Source organism: Telopea speciosissima, chromosome 7 (genome assembly GCF_018873765.1).
Source record: "Telopea speciosissima isolate NSW1024214 ecotype Mountain lineage chromosome 7, Tspe_v1, whole genome shotgun sequence".
NCBI classification, from domain to species: Eukaryota; Viridiplantae; Streptophyta; class Magnoliopsida; order Proteales; family Proteaceae; genus Telopea; species Telopea speciosissima.
The window spans coordinates 2,497,456-2,516,797 of record NC_057922.1 but is presented as its reverse complement, the minus strand read 5'-3'; the positions used below and the strand labels follow the sequence as shown (position 1 = coordinate 2,516,797).

Genomic DNA, 19,342 nt, shown 5'->3' with positions numbered 1-19,342 from the left:
CACCACCACCGCCACAACCACCACCACTACTTCCATGTCACCACTACCCTACCACCACCATCACCACCACTACTACCCCGCCGCCACCACCACCATCCTTCTCAAAGAAGTATAGAGAATCTATTCTCAAAATTTGAACTATCAAATGGATTTTTTTTATTCTTGAAATATTTCTTATTGATACAATCAAAACAATTTCAATTTTTTGACCAAAAATCTATTTATTAACTATTTCAAGAAATCAATCCAAAATTGAAATAGAAATCATACCAAATCAGGCCTAATCTGTTTAGGGGTTTTTGAATCCGAAATTTTGGTTTGTAAAAAATATCGGAATCTGTTTGAAAGATAACCGGATTCGAATTCGGATATTTTCATTTCGGATCCGGATAATATCCAATTAATTTACTATCCGATTGTAAAATAAAATTTATTTTTTAATGAAATATCTATAGCAACAAGGAACTCTGTACGGAAGTGTGGCCTCCATGCCAATGCTCTGGCCAATGAGAGTGCATGTGCAATCATCAACGATAGGGATGTAAATGGATAACCGAAATCCGAATCCGCATCTATATCCATTTAGGGACATTTGTATTCGTTTAGAGATATCCGAGAAATAATCTGAAAACTCCAATTAAAATCCGTCTGGAAAAAAAAATTGAAATACTTAATAATAAAAAATGGAAAAAGTTTTCATAAACAGTCGTGTAAACCGTGTATGTGAGAGGGTGGGAGTTTCAAGACATTAATTAATGGATGGGGATTTATGACTTTTCCAATTCTTTGTGAGAGACCCTCTCATATACACGGCTGTGTAAGCCGTGTATGAAAATTTTCCCCATAAAAAATTAAGTAAATAATGATTTTGAGAGTTTTTGAAGATTCAACAGATTATAGAATATGATGAAAAGAGAATCATGATCTAAGAGATATGGATTAAGAGTGAATTGTATCCGCTAGGGGGAGGAAGGTCCGAGTTACACAAGACAAACATGTAAACGGATGGTCGAAAATCCAAATCCGAATCCGTTTTCGTTTAGACGTATCCGTATTCAGTCAGGGAATATCCGGCTTCGATCACATCCGATCCGTTTACATCCCTAATCAACAAGGAAAGGCATTGTGGTCATTTTGCATGCCCATGTGTCTGGGCATAAGGACACGCTCCCAAACAGAGGACATGTTCCCATATCTATATTTCCCTTACAAGCATACAGAACCGTGAAGTTTTTACCTTCTTTAGTTTTCCTTTCCTTGGGGGTGATGTGCTAGTAATCTAGTACCAACATTCAGCTAACGTATACGGTTTGGATTGGAATCATTTTGGGCCTCTGTAACTTACCACTCGGAGTCTCGAAACCACTTTCTGGGTTGGTTGCCAGGTGAGAGTAATTCTAAAGTCCAAGGCATTGGAAGATTCTCATTGTAATTTACTGTACTGAAGGGCAATCCATAAACCATGTCTAAGAGAACACATGGAAGCTCAAAGTCTCAAACCATGCTTCTACCAGACAGGAACATAGAACTTGAGTGCTTGATATCATATCAAATTTATCAGCAATGCCTTGAGTAGAACCCATTAAGGTGGGAAATAGAGGAATAAGTTACAATGACTTAAATTACATGAAGCTTTGGTGTCCGAAGCCCTGCAGTTATTGACTTAAATGTGGAATGACAACAACCTTCTTTTCCATCATCTCCTTTGCAATGGCCAGCCCATCAATCAACCTTCAACTTCTCTTTAATTGGGAGGGAATAGCCTCCCACCAACGCAAATACACTGCTTGCCACTACAGACCACTGTCAATATAAACCAGACAATGTCGAACAATTTACATTTTCTCGGTCATGCATGGTAAGCCCATCCTTCATTCAGAATCTCTTGTTCCAAAAGTCCTAGGGTTTGTCATTATTGGTTCCCATGTGTCTAACCCCAGTTTGAATTTCCACCTGTTTTACCCCTTCCAAAACTGGGCGAAACGGCTCCATTGGCTCTTCCTCGGCAACAGTCTCTCGCTTGCTTTCCTTCAGCTTCCCAGCTTTCCCAATTGCAAGAATTAGCTCAAGCTGTTTTTTCTGTTGTTCCTATAAAAGCAGCATTCAATAGTGAAGATACAGAAGTAAAAAACCAAGCAAACTACATGCTAGCACCTGAAATTCCAAATTATACAGGTAGAAATTACACATAAAAGCCACTCTTTTCAGATCTACTAGTCACTGAAATTTATATTGAACCAGAAATAAAGAAAAGACGATGCGTTTGCTCTATGACAATTTTAGACCAATTCCTCGTACATATGTCTAGTATATTAAGAATCTCTTTGTAAGATTGGTTTCATTTCATGCTGACGTGCATTTTTTCTTTGCGTCTCGAAAGCAATATCCTCTTTTTTATAAAAAAAAAAGAAAAAGAAAACAACAAAAGAAAACCAGAACCATATAATTCACACAAACTGCAAATAGAGAAATCTCTTATCAGCATGAATTAGATCAAATCATAGTGGTTAAGGTGCTTAGGCAACCTAAGGCGTTAAAGGGCTGCCTAAGCGCTTAGGTAACAAAACGCTGACCTAGACACCTTAGGTGTCCTAGGGTTTTTTTTAATGCATCCATTATATCTAGTATAGCAATAATATAATTATACTTATAGAATTACGCCAACAACAATAGAATCCATGCACTAATTTGCCATTACATCTAGCAACATCATTACAAGATTACAGCAACAACATTATGTTAGAAACAACAATTTAGAAGAGTTAAAAACACTAAGTAAACAGGAAGAGAACAAGAGAAGTGAACAAGTGAAGTTCGATTCCTTTCTTATTTATTTATGGGAAAAAGAATGCTGCCTGGTCGCGTGGTTCCTGCACCCAGACACGGGAGTGCACGAAATTACTGCCCAGCTCCTCCTGAAATAAAAAATCCCATACTTGTTGATGCCCCTGCGCATGCTCTCATTGGCCGCCGCTCTGGTGCAGGGGCTACTCGACTAGGCAGTGATTTCTTGCCCTATATTTTTATTTATACTAAATGATCCCATTCTTCTCACCTATACACAAACTTATACACAAGCCAATAAAAGATGTTAGAAACAGAGTTATTTAGAGGAAAAGAAAATGTCAGTAACAAAAATGTACTGCCCAGGGACTTAGACGTCCCAAGGCACCCGCCTTGGTGAGTTAGAATAAGGCAGGCGAACGCCCAGAGACTTGGGCATCCCAAGGCACCCGCCTTGTTAAGTTAAAATAAGGCGGTCGACTGCCCAGCCCTTGGAATAATGCACGAGGCTCCTCCCACTGCAGGGTCTGGGGAGGGTCATAATGTATGCAGGCCTTACCCCCACTTCATGGAGAGGCTGTTTCCCGACTCGAACCCGCAACCACTAGGTTGCAATGATGCTGTCAGATGCATATCAATTCATTAATTTTAAAATATTATTAAAGGTGATCACTTTCTTTTTTTTTTTTTTTTGGTGCGAAGGTGATCACTTCATTCTTCTAATTTTTGCTCATTCTTCTTCCCTGTTTTTGTGGGAATGCGAGGCGGGGTTTGATATGATTTGATGTTCATTTTCCTTCTGAAGGACGTGGAGAAATGGCAGTGCTTAGGTACTACTTCCCCACCTGAAAGCCACTCATGAAGGAACTCTGTTTGGGCATGAAAAGCAAAAACCAGCCCCAGCTCTGCAAGAATACAACAGACGAGCATATGCACCAACTAACATCAGGAACTTCCATTTGAAACTGAGTGAAGTTCGAATAAATCAACTTTGGCCATGGGGTATTTTCTTGTGCAGACCTAAGCATTCACTGAAATGAGATATATGCTTGGGAATCACGGAGGCTGATGTCTCTGATAAGATATTATAGCCGCGAGGGCTAATCTATCCACCCTCCTCATCAAATCGATGACAATAGTTTCCACTATAAAGTCAAAAGCACCATGAGAGAGAAATGTTCAAACCTGAACATAATGTCAACAACTCAGCCCCAATCAAATTGTCTTAAGCAATGGGACTTAAAAGAAAGCTACAAGAATTCTCCCAACTCAGAAAGCCCCAGATTCCCCTAGGAAGAATCACCAAAATTAAGCTTCAGAAATTTGGCTGGAGGAGGGATCCACTCAACTGTGATACTATGATGCTGAGGAGAGAAGTCTATGACCTGGAACCAATAAGTAGCTAAGCTGCAAACACAGGATATGCATCAACCCAGTGAGCAACTACCAAACTGAAATGCTGCACAATCATCTCGTCTGAACAAGTGTGTCTGAAAAACCTGGCATTCCTCTCCTTCCAAATACCCCAAAAATGGGCTGCAATTGTTGTCTTCCACATTCCAATTATTTTGTTCGTCCCTATACCCTTTGCAGTTTCAAAGGAACAGCTGTACTAGAATGCGGCAACCAAAATATCATATGGTGGTTAGAGGAATAACTTTAAATCCAGTCTAAGAACATTAGAATTGTGACTGTTCTATATGGGGAAATCCGAAAAGTATTCCTAGAAAAGATGAAAACCCTACGCAGCCGAAGATAAAACAATGGCCCTAATTATAGAGTTGAATGGCAGAACAGGATTCGTGAAACTAAACCAAAACAGTGGGAACAAGGATTAATGGGATCAAGATGCTTGAGTACGTGGAACCCAAAGACCAAGGACATCCCCCCCCCCCCCCAACCCAAAAAAAAAAACAGGTATGATTATTGCCCTCAATATGCTTTCGAGGCCACTCCTAGTTCATGGTTACTCAATCTTGCTATCTAGAAATAACAAAGGTTGCAATGAAGTAACTCAGCACAATGACTGACATTAACAGAATAAAGGAACTCTAAGAAATGGAATAATTATTGTTTCTATCAAAATATCAGAAGTTTCTACAAGAGGTAGTTATATCTCTCAGAATGTGCACTGGACATTGAATATCATAAAAAATTTTAAGTGTCTACCCGAGGCTGACATTTCTTGATGCTACATTGCTGCAAACGATGTCAATTTTGCAGTAGAAAATATGATGATGATCAGTTTTGCGGTTTTTGCCCACATATCTGCATCACAACATAATGATTTTTTATTTTTTATATTTTCTTCTACATAGAGGGCGGACTTCGGCGCAACGATAAGGTTCCTCCATTGCGATCTAGTGGTTGCGGGTTCAAGTCAGGAAACAGCCTCTCCGCGAAGCAGGGGTAAGGCTGCATACATTATGACCATCCCCAGAGCCCACAATGGTGGTAGCCTTGTGCACTGGGTATGCCCTTTTATAATTTCTTCTAGATGAACTGGAACCAGACATGCAACCTCCTGGCTTGAGCTGCAGCACTTAGACCCTAGAGTTTTTGTGTTTGCATCAGCTAAGCCCCTATATTTCTTCAAGTGCACTAAAATCACTTTTCTTGGATAATTGTGATGTTTACAGGTTTCATCAATTGCAATCTCTAGATCACAGAAGGCGTGTACAGCATGCAATGGTTAGTTATAAGGTGTCATAAGATCAGTTTCAACTCAATATATCCTAATCAACAAATGCAAAAGGGAAGTTTCATACCAAGGGTGAAATAAAATCCTGCCTTGCCTTGTTTAAATATTCAATAGGCAAAGTAAAATCTCCAGCTGACTAGAACCTGGAAACTAGAATATGTTTCTTTCACTACAAAATGCCCCCAGAACACATGTAAAAAAAGTACTATTATGGTCAGTCTCTCATAGACTAAGACAACCCATCAGATGAACGTACTTTGACTTTGATAATCAATTCCTCATTAAAGGTGTTCAGCATTTCACACTTGTGAACGCAAAATACACAGCACATTATCTACAAGCAAGTAAACTTGAGGCTGTTGGTCAGCCATTAGGTAAAATTGACACTAAATGTCCTCCTACCTCTGCCAATTCCATCCACTAGTTGGACAATAAAGGTGCAAAACTGAAACAGGAAAAAAAATAAATATTATCCAGCAGATATACAACTAGACCACCGGGGAGGGGGGAAAGCTGTTTTGACATCTACATGCTTGCCAAGTATATAACGAGCTATCTCTGATTTTCTAGCCCACTGAAACAATCTAAACTAGGTTTTAATAAACAAAAAAACAAGCAATTGAATGAGCTCCAAGGCTGATAAAATATTTCTATAAGTTGAAAATTTATCAACCTGCTTCCCTAAGACCAAAATTATCTCTTTCACAGAAAACAAATTCATGCACACACACACACTTCATGATGTGAGACGCACCTGCATTAACAACAAGACCTTTTGAATTTCACCCAACTCCTTTTCAAGAATATCTTCTTGCGCAGCCAAAGCTCGAGTTGCCTCAGAATTCTTCTGAGCTAAAGCCGCCATCTGCAAACAGGACAATAATAGTTAGGAATAGCAATAAAAGTTTTTAAAAAAAATGGCCATTTGAATAATAAGCTGGATCATATTCATCAAAGCAACAAAATTAATAAGCTGCAGACTAGCTATTAGTAACGATGGTAAAGGCGGAATACTCCCCACCCCCGCGTGGGTTAAAAAAACATGAATTGATTTGCTAAATGATTTAGCATTAATTGGATGGCCACATAGCTTGCACCCCTCCATTCATTGCAACTGTCGGTCTACACAAAAAATGGATTGGTAAAATAATTAAACAAGAAAAGCCAACCAAACAATACAAACATACTGAAGGGTATTTTATAATATTCAAAATTGGAAAAATGCAGTTAAGTTTGAAGGCAAAAGGCTTTCTAGACCTTCAAGTCCAGATGGAATCTTTGGTTAGTGTACCTAATTAGGCCACGTGGAAGGATGATGTGGCAATTCCGGCTGATAGATATCTAGGAAATGGTCTAGATTGACTGTGTGTAAAATTTCCTTCTTAAATTTTATTATATACCCTCCCATTTATTGACATATTCACCCCGTATTTTTCAGCTGTCCCTTTTTTTTTTTTTTTTGAAAGTTTTATTTTTCACTGGATTTTCAAAGTGTTATTTTGCCACTTGCCCAACTCTATTTGGTGAAAACTGGACACGTGAGAGGGGACTTTATGGCCTATCAGTCCACAAAATTTCAGGCACAACCAAAGCAGTAGGTGGCAAATATTGTGCCAGTCCTAAGACATACTCTTTATGACCTGCCAGACCAAGAACCCCGCTCCCTAAGTTAAAATAATATTAATACAACCCATGTCCCTCCCTCCCATCCCCCCTCCAAAATGAAAAAATTATGAAGCTCATATGAAGTAAAACCTGGTGCCATATCAGACAAACATAGTAGTAGGTAGAGGGGGGGGGGGGTCGAAGATATAGGAGGGGCACAATCTACTTTTGTTAATGTTTCTCCAAAATACACTCTGAATGAATTTGAATAAGAAATTTTTTAATGTGTACAAGAAGACGATGATGAGTCAAATAAGGACTCCAAGGTATTGAAACCATATATATACTGTACAAAATTTCACAAATGAGCAGATAAGCCAGCAAGCATCTTGTCACAGTTAAGACACAAAGTTTTCGTTTGCATGTACATTTCTGGAGATTTATATCTATCAACCCGTCCCCTCAATCCAGAACAATGATCAAAAGAAAATGGACAGGATAAACAGAAGTGTAAGAGAAATAAATTTACCTCAGTAATGGGCTCTTTCAATGTCTTCCTAGTAACCCTAAACCGGATGCCCAACTTCTCAAGCTGCCTCGACAGCACCCGTATAATTGTTGCCGAGCTCCGAATATCTTCCTCCAGCTTCTCAATTCTCTCAATGAGATTGAAACTCGCAGAACCCGACTTAAATGAATCCCTACAAATCCTCTTCCATTGTCTACTCCGAATCAGAGCTCCGATGGCAACGGCACCCACCAATAGAACAAGCTGCCAAACTATAACCCGATTAACCAATGACAACTGAATCGACTTCTGCGAGCTAGAAAACGCCCAATTCACAGCAACTCCAATTGAAAGAGCAGCCGAAGGAACCAGACACAACACTTCAGCAATACAGAGGAAGGAGTCCAAATTAAGGTTATCGAAGCCCTCTCTGGGAAGGGGCTCGCCGGATTCAAAAGCTCTGAGACGCCATCGATCAGTCACAAAGGGTTCGAATTTCTTCTGCAAAGCTCTGTCCCCAAGGATTTCGAAATGCAATGGGTTTTCGATAGGCCTGGAGGAAATTGTCGGGATAGCGAAAGCAGAGGTCTTCAGAGAACGGCCATGGAAATTCGTCGTATAGAATAGGAGATGAGAGCGTGAATTAGTGAACAGGTTTGGAGCTGCAACTGACATTGTCTATGATTTTCTCAATCCTTTCTTAACGGTTTCTCGTTTTGCTTCACTCTGTTAGGGTTTCATTGAAACACCAAAAACAAAAACAAAAAAAGCTATGAAGTTGTCGTTTGAAGATCTGAGTGATCGGCTGCTTACTCCTCAGCCTCAGTAGTGGCGACGGGATGAGTCTGAGTGGCGCTGGTGACAAAATTTTGACGACATTCCAAACAGGTGGTGTTGGTAATCCAACCGCGCACGTTAGTTTTTGTTAACAAAATGGATAATCTGGATCAGGGCGGGTCGGGCCTCGGGTGGGTATAAATCAGGAAAACTTTTCGGCTGGAAATTTAATCTTATCTCATCTGTACTGTGTTCATAAGCGTCGCTTTGGCCGAGTGGTTAAGGCGTGTGCCTGCTAAGTACATGGGGTTTCCCCGCGAGAGTTCGAATCTCTCAGGCGACGTGTCTCCTTCTGCTTTCATAGCTCAGTTGGTTAGAGCACCCGTTTAGTAAGCGGGAGGTCTTGAGTTCAAATCTCAATGAAAGCATTTAACAGAAATCTTTTATTGTTCCCAAAAAAATTCTACATTTTGCTCCTCATGTTGTCAATTGGTTCGAATCTAGAGAGTAGTGTTGTGATACAGAAGAACTGAATCGATTTTGAAATACAATGCTCAAATCAAACTTGCTCAGTTTTGGTTCAGTATCCATATTTATTCGGTTCTATTAAGATCTTAAACGGTTCGGTTCCGATGCCTCTACTCAGTCCATATACTATAATATACATACCATAATACAATCGAATTGGTTTTAAGATCCAATACTCAATTCTAACCAAATTTTATTCGATTCGATTTTGAATTCAATTTTTGATTCCGGTTCTAATTTGACATCCTTATTTGTTCCACCCCCCAAAAAACCATTGAGTTTTACGAGATTCAAGGTTTTTTTTTTTTTAAACTATTAGAATTTAACTCATTAAGACCACAATGGGGCCCACTAGGAAGACCTACGAAGGAGTCAAATCAGGACTCAGGACAATAGACCCACAAGGGACCAGGAGAGGCCCACGAAAGACCAACACTTACTAAAGAAAAAACCTTACTTGCTATAGGCGGTAGGAATCGTCTCAAATTCAAGACCAACATACCCCAGGCACCACTACAACCAGTAGTCCCAATCATATGAGTCCAAGACCAATGTCGCTGCAAGGTTTAGTATATGGGTCTGGACTTTGGATATGTGACCAATCTTTGTTTGGGTTCGATCAAAATCCTGGGATTTTGAACTAGAAAAAAAAATTTTAATTTTTTGGAGTTTTGATTCAATAAAAATTTGAGAATTTTGTTAGAAAAGTTAAGCTTTGTTGATTTTATTTTACCGACTAAATGTTATATTTAAAGCAAATAAATTTTCAAAATATTTTTATGTATCTTTCAAAAGAATTTGATTGTTTTATCTTCCATAAGATATGAACCCCATGATCTCTCGGATATTATTTCTAGTTAAGTAAAGAAGTGAAAAAATTTTAGTCCCACGTTATTTATGGAAGAGAATAAAGTGGAACTTATATTGTATAATCGAAATAACAAGAATAGGGTTCCATGAAAAAAAGATTTATTTTTATTTTCAAACACAACAAATCAGTTAGAAAATAGAAAGGATCAGTCAGAAACCTGAAAATGATATCGCGAGGGAGAGAACTAAATTTCCTCATATCTATGGTTATAATGCTCGGCCATTCAGGTACAAGTCTATAGCATGGTTATAAAACACAGTATCAATACCCATATTGGTCTCGGTCGATACCGATATGGAACAGACATATCGTGCCAATATGATTTCAAAATGTCTCTTTTCGAGTGTTTCACCAATACCATGTCAATCCGGTGTCGATATCAGGTGTGATTAATGTATCAACCAAAACACCCGATACAAATACCGTTTTAAGAACCATGGTCTATAGAGCTGTATGCCACAGTATGATACAGTGCAATGATCCACAATGATAGGACAAAAATTTTGTGAACAAATAGACTTCAATATTCCCTACTTACATATCAAATATCATCTCAAGTGGCTAAAAAAGCTTTTGAAACATCCAAGACTACCAAGAATGCACGCCAATACTTGAGCTACCAAGAGAACGCATGCCAATATATGTGACCATATATGATTGATTTTGGATCTAAAATTAGAATCTTGAAGAGCATTAAGCTCTACAAGGTACATTGCTCCCAATGGAAACTCAATGACTAGGTGGTCCTACTTACTGCCAACAGGAAAATATAGAGCTGCGACCCAACCAATGGTCCTGTGGCCTAAGAGGGTTCCATCATTTTATAGCAGGGTACATGCATTCTTAAGCTGAACCCAGAGAAAATTCATTCCCCCTACTGCAAGTCCAATTGGTATTAGATGTAACTCAGCAAGAAACAGAATCTGATTGCAATTGATCTGAAATTCTGAACGAGAATAAAAACTGAGGAGAACTTGTGTAATAGATGCTGGATGGAGCAGCCCAATTGTCAGTTCTCCTCAACATTGAGAATCCATGTTGTAATACAAGAACTTCACTCCAAAGATCATGAAAAAACAGTTACCCATTTAGGTAAATTAAATACTTTCACAGAAGAACAAGCCATATATCCAGAAATATGTTAAACCAAGAAACATGACAATAACCATAAGAATAATATAGCGTAAACAACACTGAGCATTTAAATATAAGTTACAAATAATTATCATGATAACAAATAATAAGGGATTAAGTAGTAAATAAATAAAGAAAGAAAAAGATAGTAGTGACTAAATCACCATCTATGTTAGCAATCAACTTGAATTTCCACCCAAGTAATTCAAGAGCCACAAATGACAGTGATCTGCATAATTGACTCGCATAAATCCAAGGAGTGTGTGATGTTGGCTGGTTTGGTAGGAAGTCCACAAGGTCCTTACTGCTTACAAGCAAACCATGTTACATTTCTTGTAGGCGACTAAACTAAAACCAAAGCAGTTAACCTCACGCAGCTAAATTGTGTCTGCATTTATAGGAACTTATCAGTCCGCATCCTACACAAGTAACTAATATCACCCCATACAAGAAGATCACTCAACTGGGTCACACCCAATTCAGAAAAGATTTTAGGCCCTCCTGAATTGATCTCTTCATTCTTCTACTCGATCAACATTGGCAACACCGTGCAGGCGTGCATTGACAATACAAGTGAAACTCACAGCTGCAGGAACTAAACAATTGACCGCAATCTGACTAATCAAGGCACTTGGCCATTAAAAGGATTCCAAGCCCCATGGGGCAAAACATCGCTGCCGCAATCTTAATAACTAAACAGTCAACCATGACCTTAGTATCTGACACTCTACTGAAGACCCTAAAAACAAAACAGCCAACCATACTCTATATTACTCAAGGAACTCAAGAGGAGTCCAAACAACACTGATAGTCAACCATAATGTCACGACTCCTCAAGACTCTTTAACCATGGAGGCTATCACACGTCCCATGGGCAAAACATCAAGTTACAATCCTTAAAGATATTAAGTCTTCATCTTGTAACCCAATACAAGAACCAAAAGGTAGGGGATCCAGAGGCTTTTTAATGCAGTTCAATGTTCTAGAAAGAACCTAGAAACAAGAACTACAACCAGTATCGCTATTTTCAAGCTATATTCAACAACTCGAGAAAATAAACCAGAGATCAAGGATCAAATCTAGAATTACTTAATAGAGCACAGAAACTCAGATTTGCAAGAAGTAATTCAGTTTGAGCAGATATATATACCAGAACTGTATATCGATATCTAGAGGACAGGAGAACTAGAAGAAAAGGAGCCAGAAGTAGGTATCAGAATGAGCGACTAAGAAGAGCAGAGAAAAAGAATGAGGAAAGATCACACCTGATAAGAGTATATCAAAAGAAGTAGGAAGCAAGGAGATCAGATCTAGAATATCAATCAAAACAATAAACGTTAACTACTAATCTTGTGTACTAACTTCACCCTCACTTTATAGGTTAATAATGAAGGCCCCATAAAAATACACAACCCAAAACTAATCGGCCCATAGAACCAATCCAACCCAAAATACAGTCTTCCTAGGCCCAATTGTTTTGAATGCATCACTTTTAGGTCCAACAGGTAACAACCACAAAATTCCAAATGATGAAACCAGCTGTAGACGGTAGAAAACTTCAGCATTAGCTCATGGCAATTCTTGGCATGAACACCCACATCAAGGTCACAAAGAAGAGGCAACAAAATTTAATTCAAATAAGACTTATCCCAACAACTTAAAATAGGCTATAGAAATCCCTTTTTGCTATTCAACTCTCATATGAAGCCTTATTGTCCATTAAATCATTTTCACTAATCATGCCAGTCGCAGAGGCACATGTCCGAGGTTGCGTCAAATTGGCAGGCGGCATTATAAGCTCTAGCCAAATCATTTGAATATTTAATTTGCAATTGATCAGCATGGCTCCTATAACGGAATCATAAAAAGGGGGATCATTTCCTTCTTCCCCTTTAAATAAAATACCGACAATAGTTAGTTACTGAGAAAGGCAAGAAGCCAGGAATAATAACTGGCAAGGAACAACAACGATAGTAAACAAGGATAACACACTTGTACAAAGAGAATTTTGGAATGTGTATGAGGCCAGATTTACTGATCAACATATAAGAACATCTCCCTACTGAAGCTGGATAAGCAGGAAGTAACTATTTCCAACTCATAATGTCTAATGAATACAAGCTTTACATATCCAAAAATTGTTGCTGTGTCTAACCATACAGCACCCAACTAATATCAGCAGAAAGGACAAACAAAAATTCTCCCAAATACAGCAGATCCCAATCAACCAAAATGATGTTGTTCAACTTATCTCCATGAAGCTGATCAATCAGTGCTAACAAACTTGCACGAAAAGGCCAAATCCAGAAAAGGTGATCCAATATCTGCACATATCCTTGTAGTAGATCAGCTATGTTAGATGATTCCCCAATTCCTTTCTCACCAGGAACCTCCACAAGATTGCTTGAGTCATTCCCCACAAAACTTGGCTTCTTGAAGCAATTGAATCAAATGGTTCAGGTTGGCCATGTCATCCCTCCACATGGCTTAAATCAGTTGTTCAGTGTGTTGAGTCAGGAGACACAACCGTTGTGCTCCTTTTATCCTTCAATTAATGCATGCCAACTACTCCCTTCTTTCCTCTCCTAGTCCTACTTTTTCTATTTTATTTCTCCACTATCTCTACCTCTCCATCACAAGTAACTTCTGCCCCAACAACCAAACCCCATCCTCTCTCTACCACATCCTTCCTTCTTTTTTTTCCCTCCTCCCTCTTCTCCCTGAGAATCGCCCTGTAGAATCAATAGAGTGGGAGTTATTTCAACCAACCACCCAGCCACAGAAAAGGACAAGCTAACAAGATCCATTAGTCAGACAATGGTCTACCCATGTTCTGCTTAGGTAGGCATTCCATCTTTCTCATTCGTGTTCTTGTACTCCAACAAAAAGAGTTCCAATTTGATGCTTCATTTGCCCTTAAGAAAGCAAATCAGTATGCCTAACCTTCACTTACATTGGAACTGTACCAATCAGGCTATCACCGAAGAAAGAACCATCCTTTGATCTGCAACTTGAGCATACTACTCACTGAAACTAAAGTCAACTTTACTTCTTTACCTGTAATGGAAAAAGGGATTTATCTTTGATTTCTGGTCCACATTACTCTCTTCAGTACTGGTTTCTGATAAAACATCAAACATAGCTTTCCTTTCTCTTTCTCTGTTCTACTGCTTGAGTGCATCCTTTGGCTTATAATACGCAATAATCCTTCATAGACTTCAAAAAATATTGTCCCCATCAAGGATTTAAGTGTCCGTATCGGGTGTCATATTGAAGCCGTGATTTTAAGTGACATACTGTATCATATCACATTGGAGAGACGCAAGATATGCTAAAGATACAAATGGAAATAGTCGAGGAATGCATTGATGTGCTTATGATACATACAAAATACAGTTTTGAAGCATTAAACACCTTATAATGCAATACTTAAATATATATCAGCATGATGCAAGTCTTTGAGTTGTTTTTATCTAATCTAATGATGCATAACAACAAAAAAAGGCCAGAAATAAGAGATTTGAGCCCCCCCCCCCCCCAAAAAAAAAAAAAGAGACCTGCAACTTTACCTCTTTTTTTCCATATCTCTTTTGATACATGATTTGAGCATATAAATCCCCAAAATTTGTTGAAATGGTTAAGATTAGGGTTTTTATGTTATATGATTTCTCCCAACTTAGTTCGAAGAGAAAAACAAGTTTGCAATGCTCTCGATTTCGTATCTCACTCATGATTTCTGTTTTGCAGGTTTAACAGAGGTGTATCGAGTGTATCTTACCCATATCAAACTGTATCGAACAGTATCAGTCGATACAAATTGTTTTTAAAAAATAAGTATTGTAGCAGTACATATCGTATCGATACCCACCGATACTGATACGATACGCAACGATACTTAAAACCCTGGCCCCCATGCCACTCAATAATGTAGGAACAATAGTTGTTAAAGCGTCGCCAAGGCAGGCATCCAAACGTTTTTTGGGGCGGCTAGGCGGGCCTCACTTTATTGGATGCGCAAAAGGTGCCCACCTTGGTGTTCTGGACTCCTTGGCTCACCTTATAAGTTGGGCGCTTGCCTTACTTGCATTTTTTTTTTACTTGAAATTATTAGTTGATTATATTTCTAATTTTCTCATTCGTTTGGATACGGGATAACAATGTACCATGCTACATGGGATCAAGTTATATAAAATGGGGTTAAAATCTCTCCTCTCACAACTCAGACCCTACAACCTGGTTAGCCTTGAAAGCACAAAAATGTTTAACATCTTCAAACTTCCCTTCCCCATGACCGTGAGACGAAATCCAGTAGGTCTGCGATGCCATTCGTCCTCTATTCTCGCTGAACTCTTGTTTCTTCTTTTCTTTTTTTCCTCATCCATTTCTCTGTACCTTATTAATCAATTTCCCCCCCCCCTCTGTTTCTTCTACTTCTGATTGTTTTTCCCCTTTCTTCTTCCTGTGACACACTATTTTCTTTTCTCTTTTTTTCCCTCCTTCATTCCTCTATAACTGATTAATCGATTTTGTTTTCCAGTCTTTCTTCTTCTTTAACCAAGCATTCAGCAGAGGGCTGGAGATATCCCTCATCCTAGCCGGAAACAAAGCCAATATGTTCAGGCTTAACCATAAATGGTGTGTTTCTGATAAGTATGATGCCTTTTTTTATCTGCATCTGCCTTGAGGTTATTTCTTAAATGAAGCATATGACCAGGACCTACAGATGGCCATCGTCCTTATCGGTATCAAGATCAGGCTTAATTATCCATGTTTTGTTGCTGGGTAGTTCAGCTGCAGCTCTGTTGGTGTTGTACTATATTCTGTGTATCTGACTTGTGAGTTACATAGCTGGAGCATGTAGGGAAGCTGCATTAATTTTGTTAGTTTTAACTTTTAACAGTCCTTTTTTTCTTTGTATTTATAATTCTGTTTCTTAATTATATGCTATTAAGCTCTCAGTTTATTGATTTGTTTTTTTTGATGAATATGTTTCTTTATATCACCTAAAAGCTTAGGAGCCCTCCAACGCCTTGGGTCGCCCAGCACTTTGCCAACTATGGCAAGAACTTCTGGTTTTCCTATTAGTATTATGTCAATAGACTAGAGAGAAAGGATAATGAACATTAGAGATGGATATATGATGGACGGAAAAATTTGATTACTAACTAGCAAAAGAATTCTTGGACTGCAGATGAACAGGACCATAAATGGTGTGTTTCTGATAAATATGATGGCTTGTATTTTTCACTGCCGTGAGGTTATTTTTTGAATGAAGCATATGACCAGGACCTACAGATGGCCATCGTCCTTGTCGGTATCAAGATCAGGTTTAATTATCCATGTTTTGTCGCTGGGTAGTTAACTGTACAGCTGCAGCTCTGTTGGTGTTGTACTGTATTCTGTGCATCTGACCTGTGAGTTACATGGCAGGATCATGTAGGTAGGGATGTAAATGGATAACTGAAAATCTGAATCCGATCCGCATCCATATCTGTTTAGGGACATCCGTATTCATTTAGAGATATCCGGAAAAAAATCCGAATACTCCGATAAAAATCCATCCCGAAAAAAATCCAAATACTTAATAATAAAAAATTAAGTAAATAATGATCTTGAGGGTTTTTGAAGATTCAACAGGTTCTAGAATATGAGGAAAAGAGAATCATGATCTAAGAGATATGGATTGAGAGTGAATTGTATCCGCTAGGGGGAGGAAGGTCCGGGTTACACAAGGCAGACATGTAAACTGATGGTCGAAAATCCGAATTCGATCCGCATCCGAATCCATCTGAATCCGTTTAGAGGTATCTGTATTCGACCAGGGAATATTCAGATCCGATCACGTCCAATCCGTACTGAGCTGAATCCGATCCGTTTATATCCCTACAGGGAAGCTGCATTAGTTCTGTTAGTTTTAACAGTCCCGTTTTTTTTCTTTTTATATTTATAATTCTGTTTCTTAATTATATGCTATTATGCTCACAGTTTATTGATTTGTTTTTCTAATGAATATGTTTATTTATATCTTATACTTTGTTCATTATTTGTTCGTTGTCTCAGATTGTCAATGCTAGTATAATTATACCATAGTGCATTGATATGATTCTTGATGTAGCATTAAGTAGAATTATATCATTGCTACTATGCTATTTGGCTATTTTCTATACTAGTCTACTAGATATAATATATACATCAAAAAAATTTACTAGAATGCCTAGGTCTACGAGGCGGCCGCCTTATCGCTAAACGCTTAGGAGGCCCTCCAATGCCTTGGGTCACCTAGTGCTTTGACAACTATGGCAGAAACTTCTGGTTTTCCTATTAGTATGATAGTTCATGTCAACAGACTGGGGAGAAAGGAAAAAGGATATTACGAACATTAGAGATGGATATATGATGGATGGAAAAAATTAGATTGCTAACAATGAAAAGAATTCTTGGACTGCAGTAACTCATATTTTTTTTTTGACATACGAATTTAAGTATTCAAATCATCATAATAAAAAGGGTGTACACAGTGCACGAGGCTCCCACCACTGCGGGGTCTAGGGAGGGTCATTATGTACGCAGCCTTAACCCCGTTTTGGCGGAGAGACTGTTTCTCGACTCAAACCCGCGACCACTAGATCCCAATGGAGCAACCTTACCGTTGTTCAAATCATCATAATATGTACCAAAAATTAAGTTTGGATTCCCTTAATTAACCTGAGTTTAAGTTGATGAGGGACCATCATGTACATAAGAGGCCCAAAAAGCCAGCCCATGAAAAATCCAAGAGAAACATGGGCCTCTATTCAGAAAAGAAGGCCAAGACAAGGTTCTTACCAACTGGAGGTTTATTTATAGAAGTTGGGGAAGATTTTAAGATAGCCGACCCCATTAAGTTGGGATAAGGCTGAGTTTGTTGTTGGGGAAGATTTTAAGATCTTTCTTTTAAAAGTTTCTCCCTTTTTTCTGTTTCAGTGTAAACTAGATCTGTAAAGGGACTAGTGACTACTGTTTTTTTTTTTAAGACATGTAATAGATGTGTTCATCAGTATCTCCCATTAATCGGATCTACTTAATGCATGTATTTGATTTATTCGGATCTATTCATCAGTTTCTCTCATTAATCGGATCTACTAAGCTACTGCCTTTGCTATTATTTCTGCTATTAATGGTTATCTGGTTTCTAATAGTTGGGATGATCGGATAAGTGTTACAATCCTCTCCCCCCTAAAGAGACCAAGGCATGATTCTGGTTTCCCAGAACCTACAAATCAACCTGTTTGAATCTGGTCTTTACAAGTTAATTACTATTTTCTGAAGTGAAATGGTATCTTCTAATGTGATTGAATCGACTATCACAGTTAGACTGACTGACTGTCAGAGTGGTTCTTGTTTATCGAAAGCAAGTAATTGCTGTTTAGTTGGATTTGTTCACAACTAGATAAAGAATGTTATATTTTTTGTCACTGCAACCAGATGTGGATTGACTGATGCAATGGAATTTGTATCCTTGCTAAGCAGTTCAGAAAATTGAAGACCTATTTTCATTGCTCTAAGAATTGGTGAGATATGAGGTTATTGTAATCTCATTGGCCCTATACTTAGAGGGTACAAGGTTTTCTTCTAACCTGTCCAACATCAGAAGTACTCCAAAGCTTAGTGAATTTCAGGTAAATAACTTCAGAACAAACAGTCAGCACTTTCTACATTAACTATTTAATACTTACTAATTTGTCAACATCCATTGTTCTTACATACTTGTATCATCACTGATGAAATATTTTTGGCCATTAATGATAAAATGGATACAGATTTTTATCAAGAACAAGAAGATGCAAGCCCAGAAAGAATATAGTGATATGCGACCAGTAAGTAAAAGACCAGCCAAACAAAGGCAAAACAATGAATTGTCAACCAAAAAAAGGGGCAAAACAATGGACAGAAAGAAAAATGTCCTCACCCTGATTAAAAATGGACCGGTCTTATGAGCCAATTCAACCAAAATTGAGTACGTATGTTGGTTCAAAGTCATAGAAATTACAAAACTTCCACAATGTCCAGTGGTTAGTAGCATTTTGTGATTTTTTAAAACTTTGGATGTACTATTGACCCATTTGGCTGATATTAGATCAATGAGATGGCTCCAATGTCCTGTATATGACTCACCCAATGTTTACCATGTAATAACTGGTGAACTTTACAGCCTTGCAAGTGAATGTTAACAGGATCTAACATTGCCAATACATCAGTTCACCTTCAACTTAAGAACACTGACTTCTAACTAGTATGAGTTGTTTTTTTTTTTCAAAAGCTCTCAAGCACTGAATATGAGAATTCTAGGTGTTCTCAATGTAAGAGTGTTAAACTAAAGCTCTAATAGTAGTATCATTCGTATAGGAAGGATTAGGACACTAGTAACCCAGGCACCTACAATTCAGATTTCAGA

General features: G+C 38.3%; 1 protein-coding gene and 2 non-coding genes across 3 annotated transcripts; 2 read left to right on the top strand and 1 right to left on the bottom strand.

Moving 5' to 3' along the window:
* Nucleotides 1-1,521: 1,521 nt before the first annotated feature.
* Nucleotides 1,522-8,473, bottom strand: LOC122667680. The gene is made up of 3 exons (XM_043864054.1): nt 7,620-8,473; nt 6,240-6,350; nt 1,522-2,088 (listed from the first exon to the last, which is right to left on the bottom strand). The coding sequence occupies exons 1-3, from the start codon at nt 8,271-8,273 to the stop codon at nt 1,900-1,902; spliced, it is 954 nt and encodes a 317-aa protein (XP_043719989.1). The 5' UTR covers nt 8,274-8,473; the 3' UTR covers nt 1,522-1,899.
* Nucleotides 8,474-8,636: 163 nt separating this feature from the next.
* On the top strand, nt 8,637-8,718 carry TRNAS-GCU. The gene has a single exon. It is a non-coding gene; the product is annotated as a tRNA-Ser (tRNA).
* Nucleotides 8,719-8,729: 11 nt separating this feature from the next.
* TRNAT-AGU lies at nt 8,730-8,803 on the top strand. Its single transcript has one exon. It is a non-coding gene; the product is annotated as a tRNA-Thr (tRNA).
* Nucleotides 8,804-19,342: the final 10,539 nt, after the last annotated feature.

Bases quoted from the DNA above. Each gene is read 5' to 3' on its own strand.
- LOC122667680 (XM_043864054.1), bottom strand. From the start codon at position 8,273: ATGTCAGTTGCAGCTCCAAACCTGTTCACTAATTCACGCTCTCATCTC. The intron at 6,351-7,619 runs GTAAATTTATTT...TCCTGTTTGCAG, and splicing joins TGAAAGAGCCCATTACTGAG to ATGGCGGCTTTAGCTCAGAA. The intron at 2,089-6,239 runs GTGCGTCTCACA...CTGCTTTTATAG, and splicing joins AGGTCTTGTTGTTAATGCAG to GAACAACAGAAAAAACAGCT.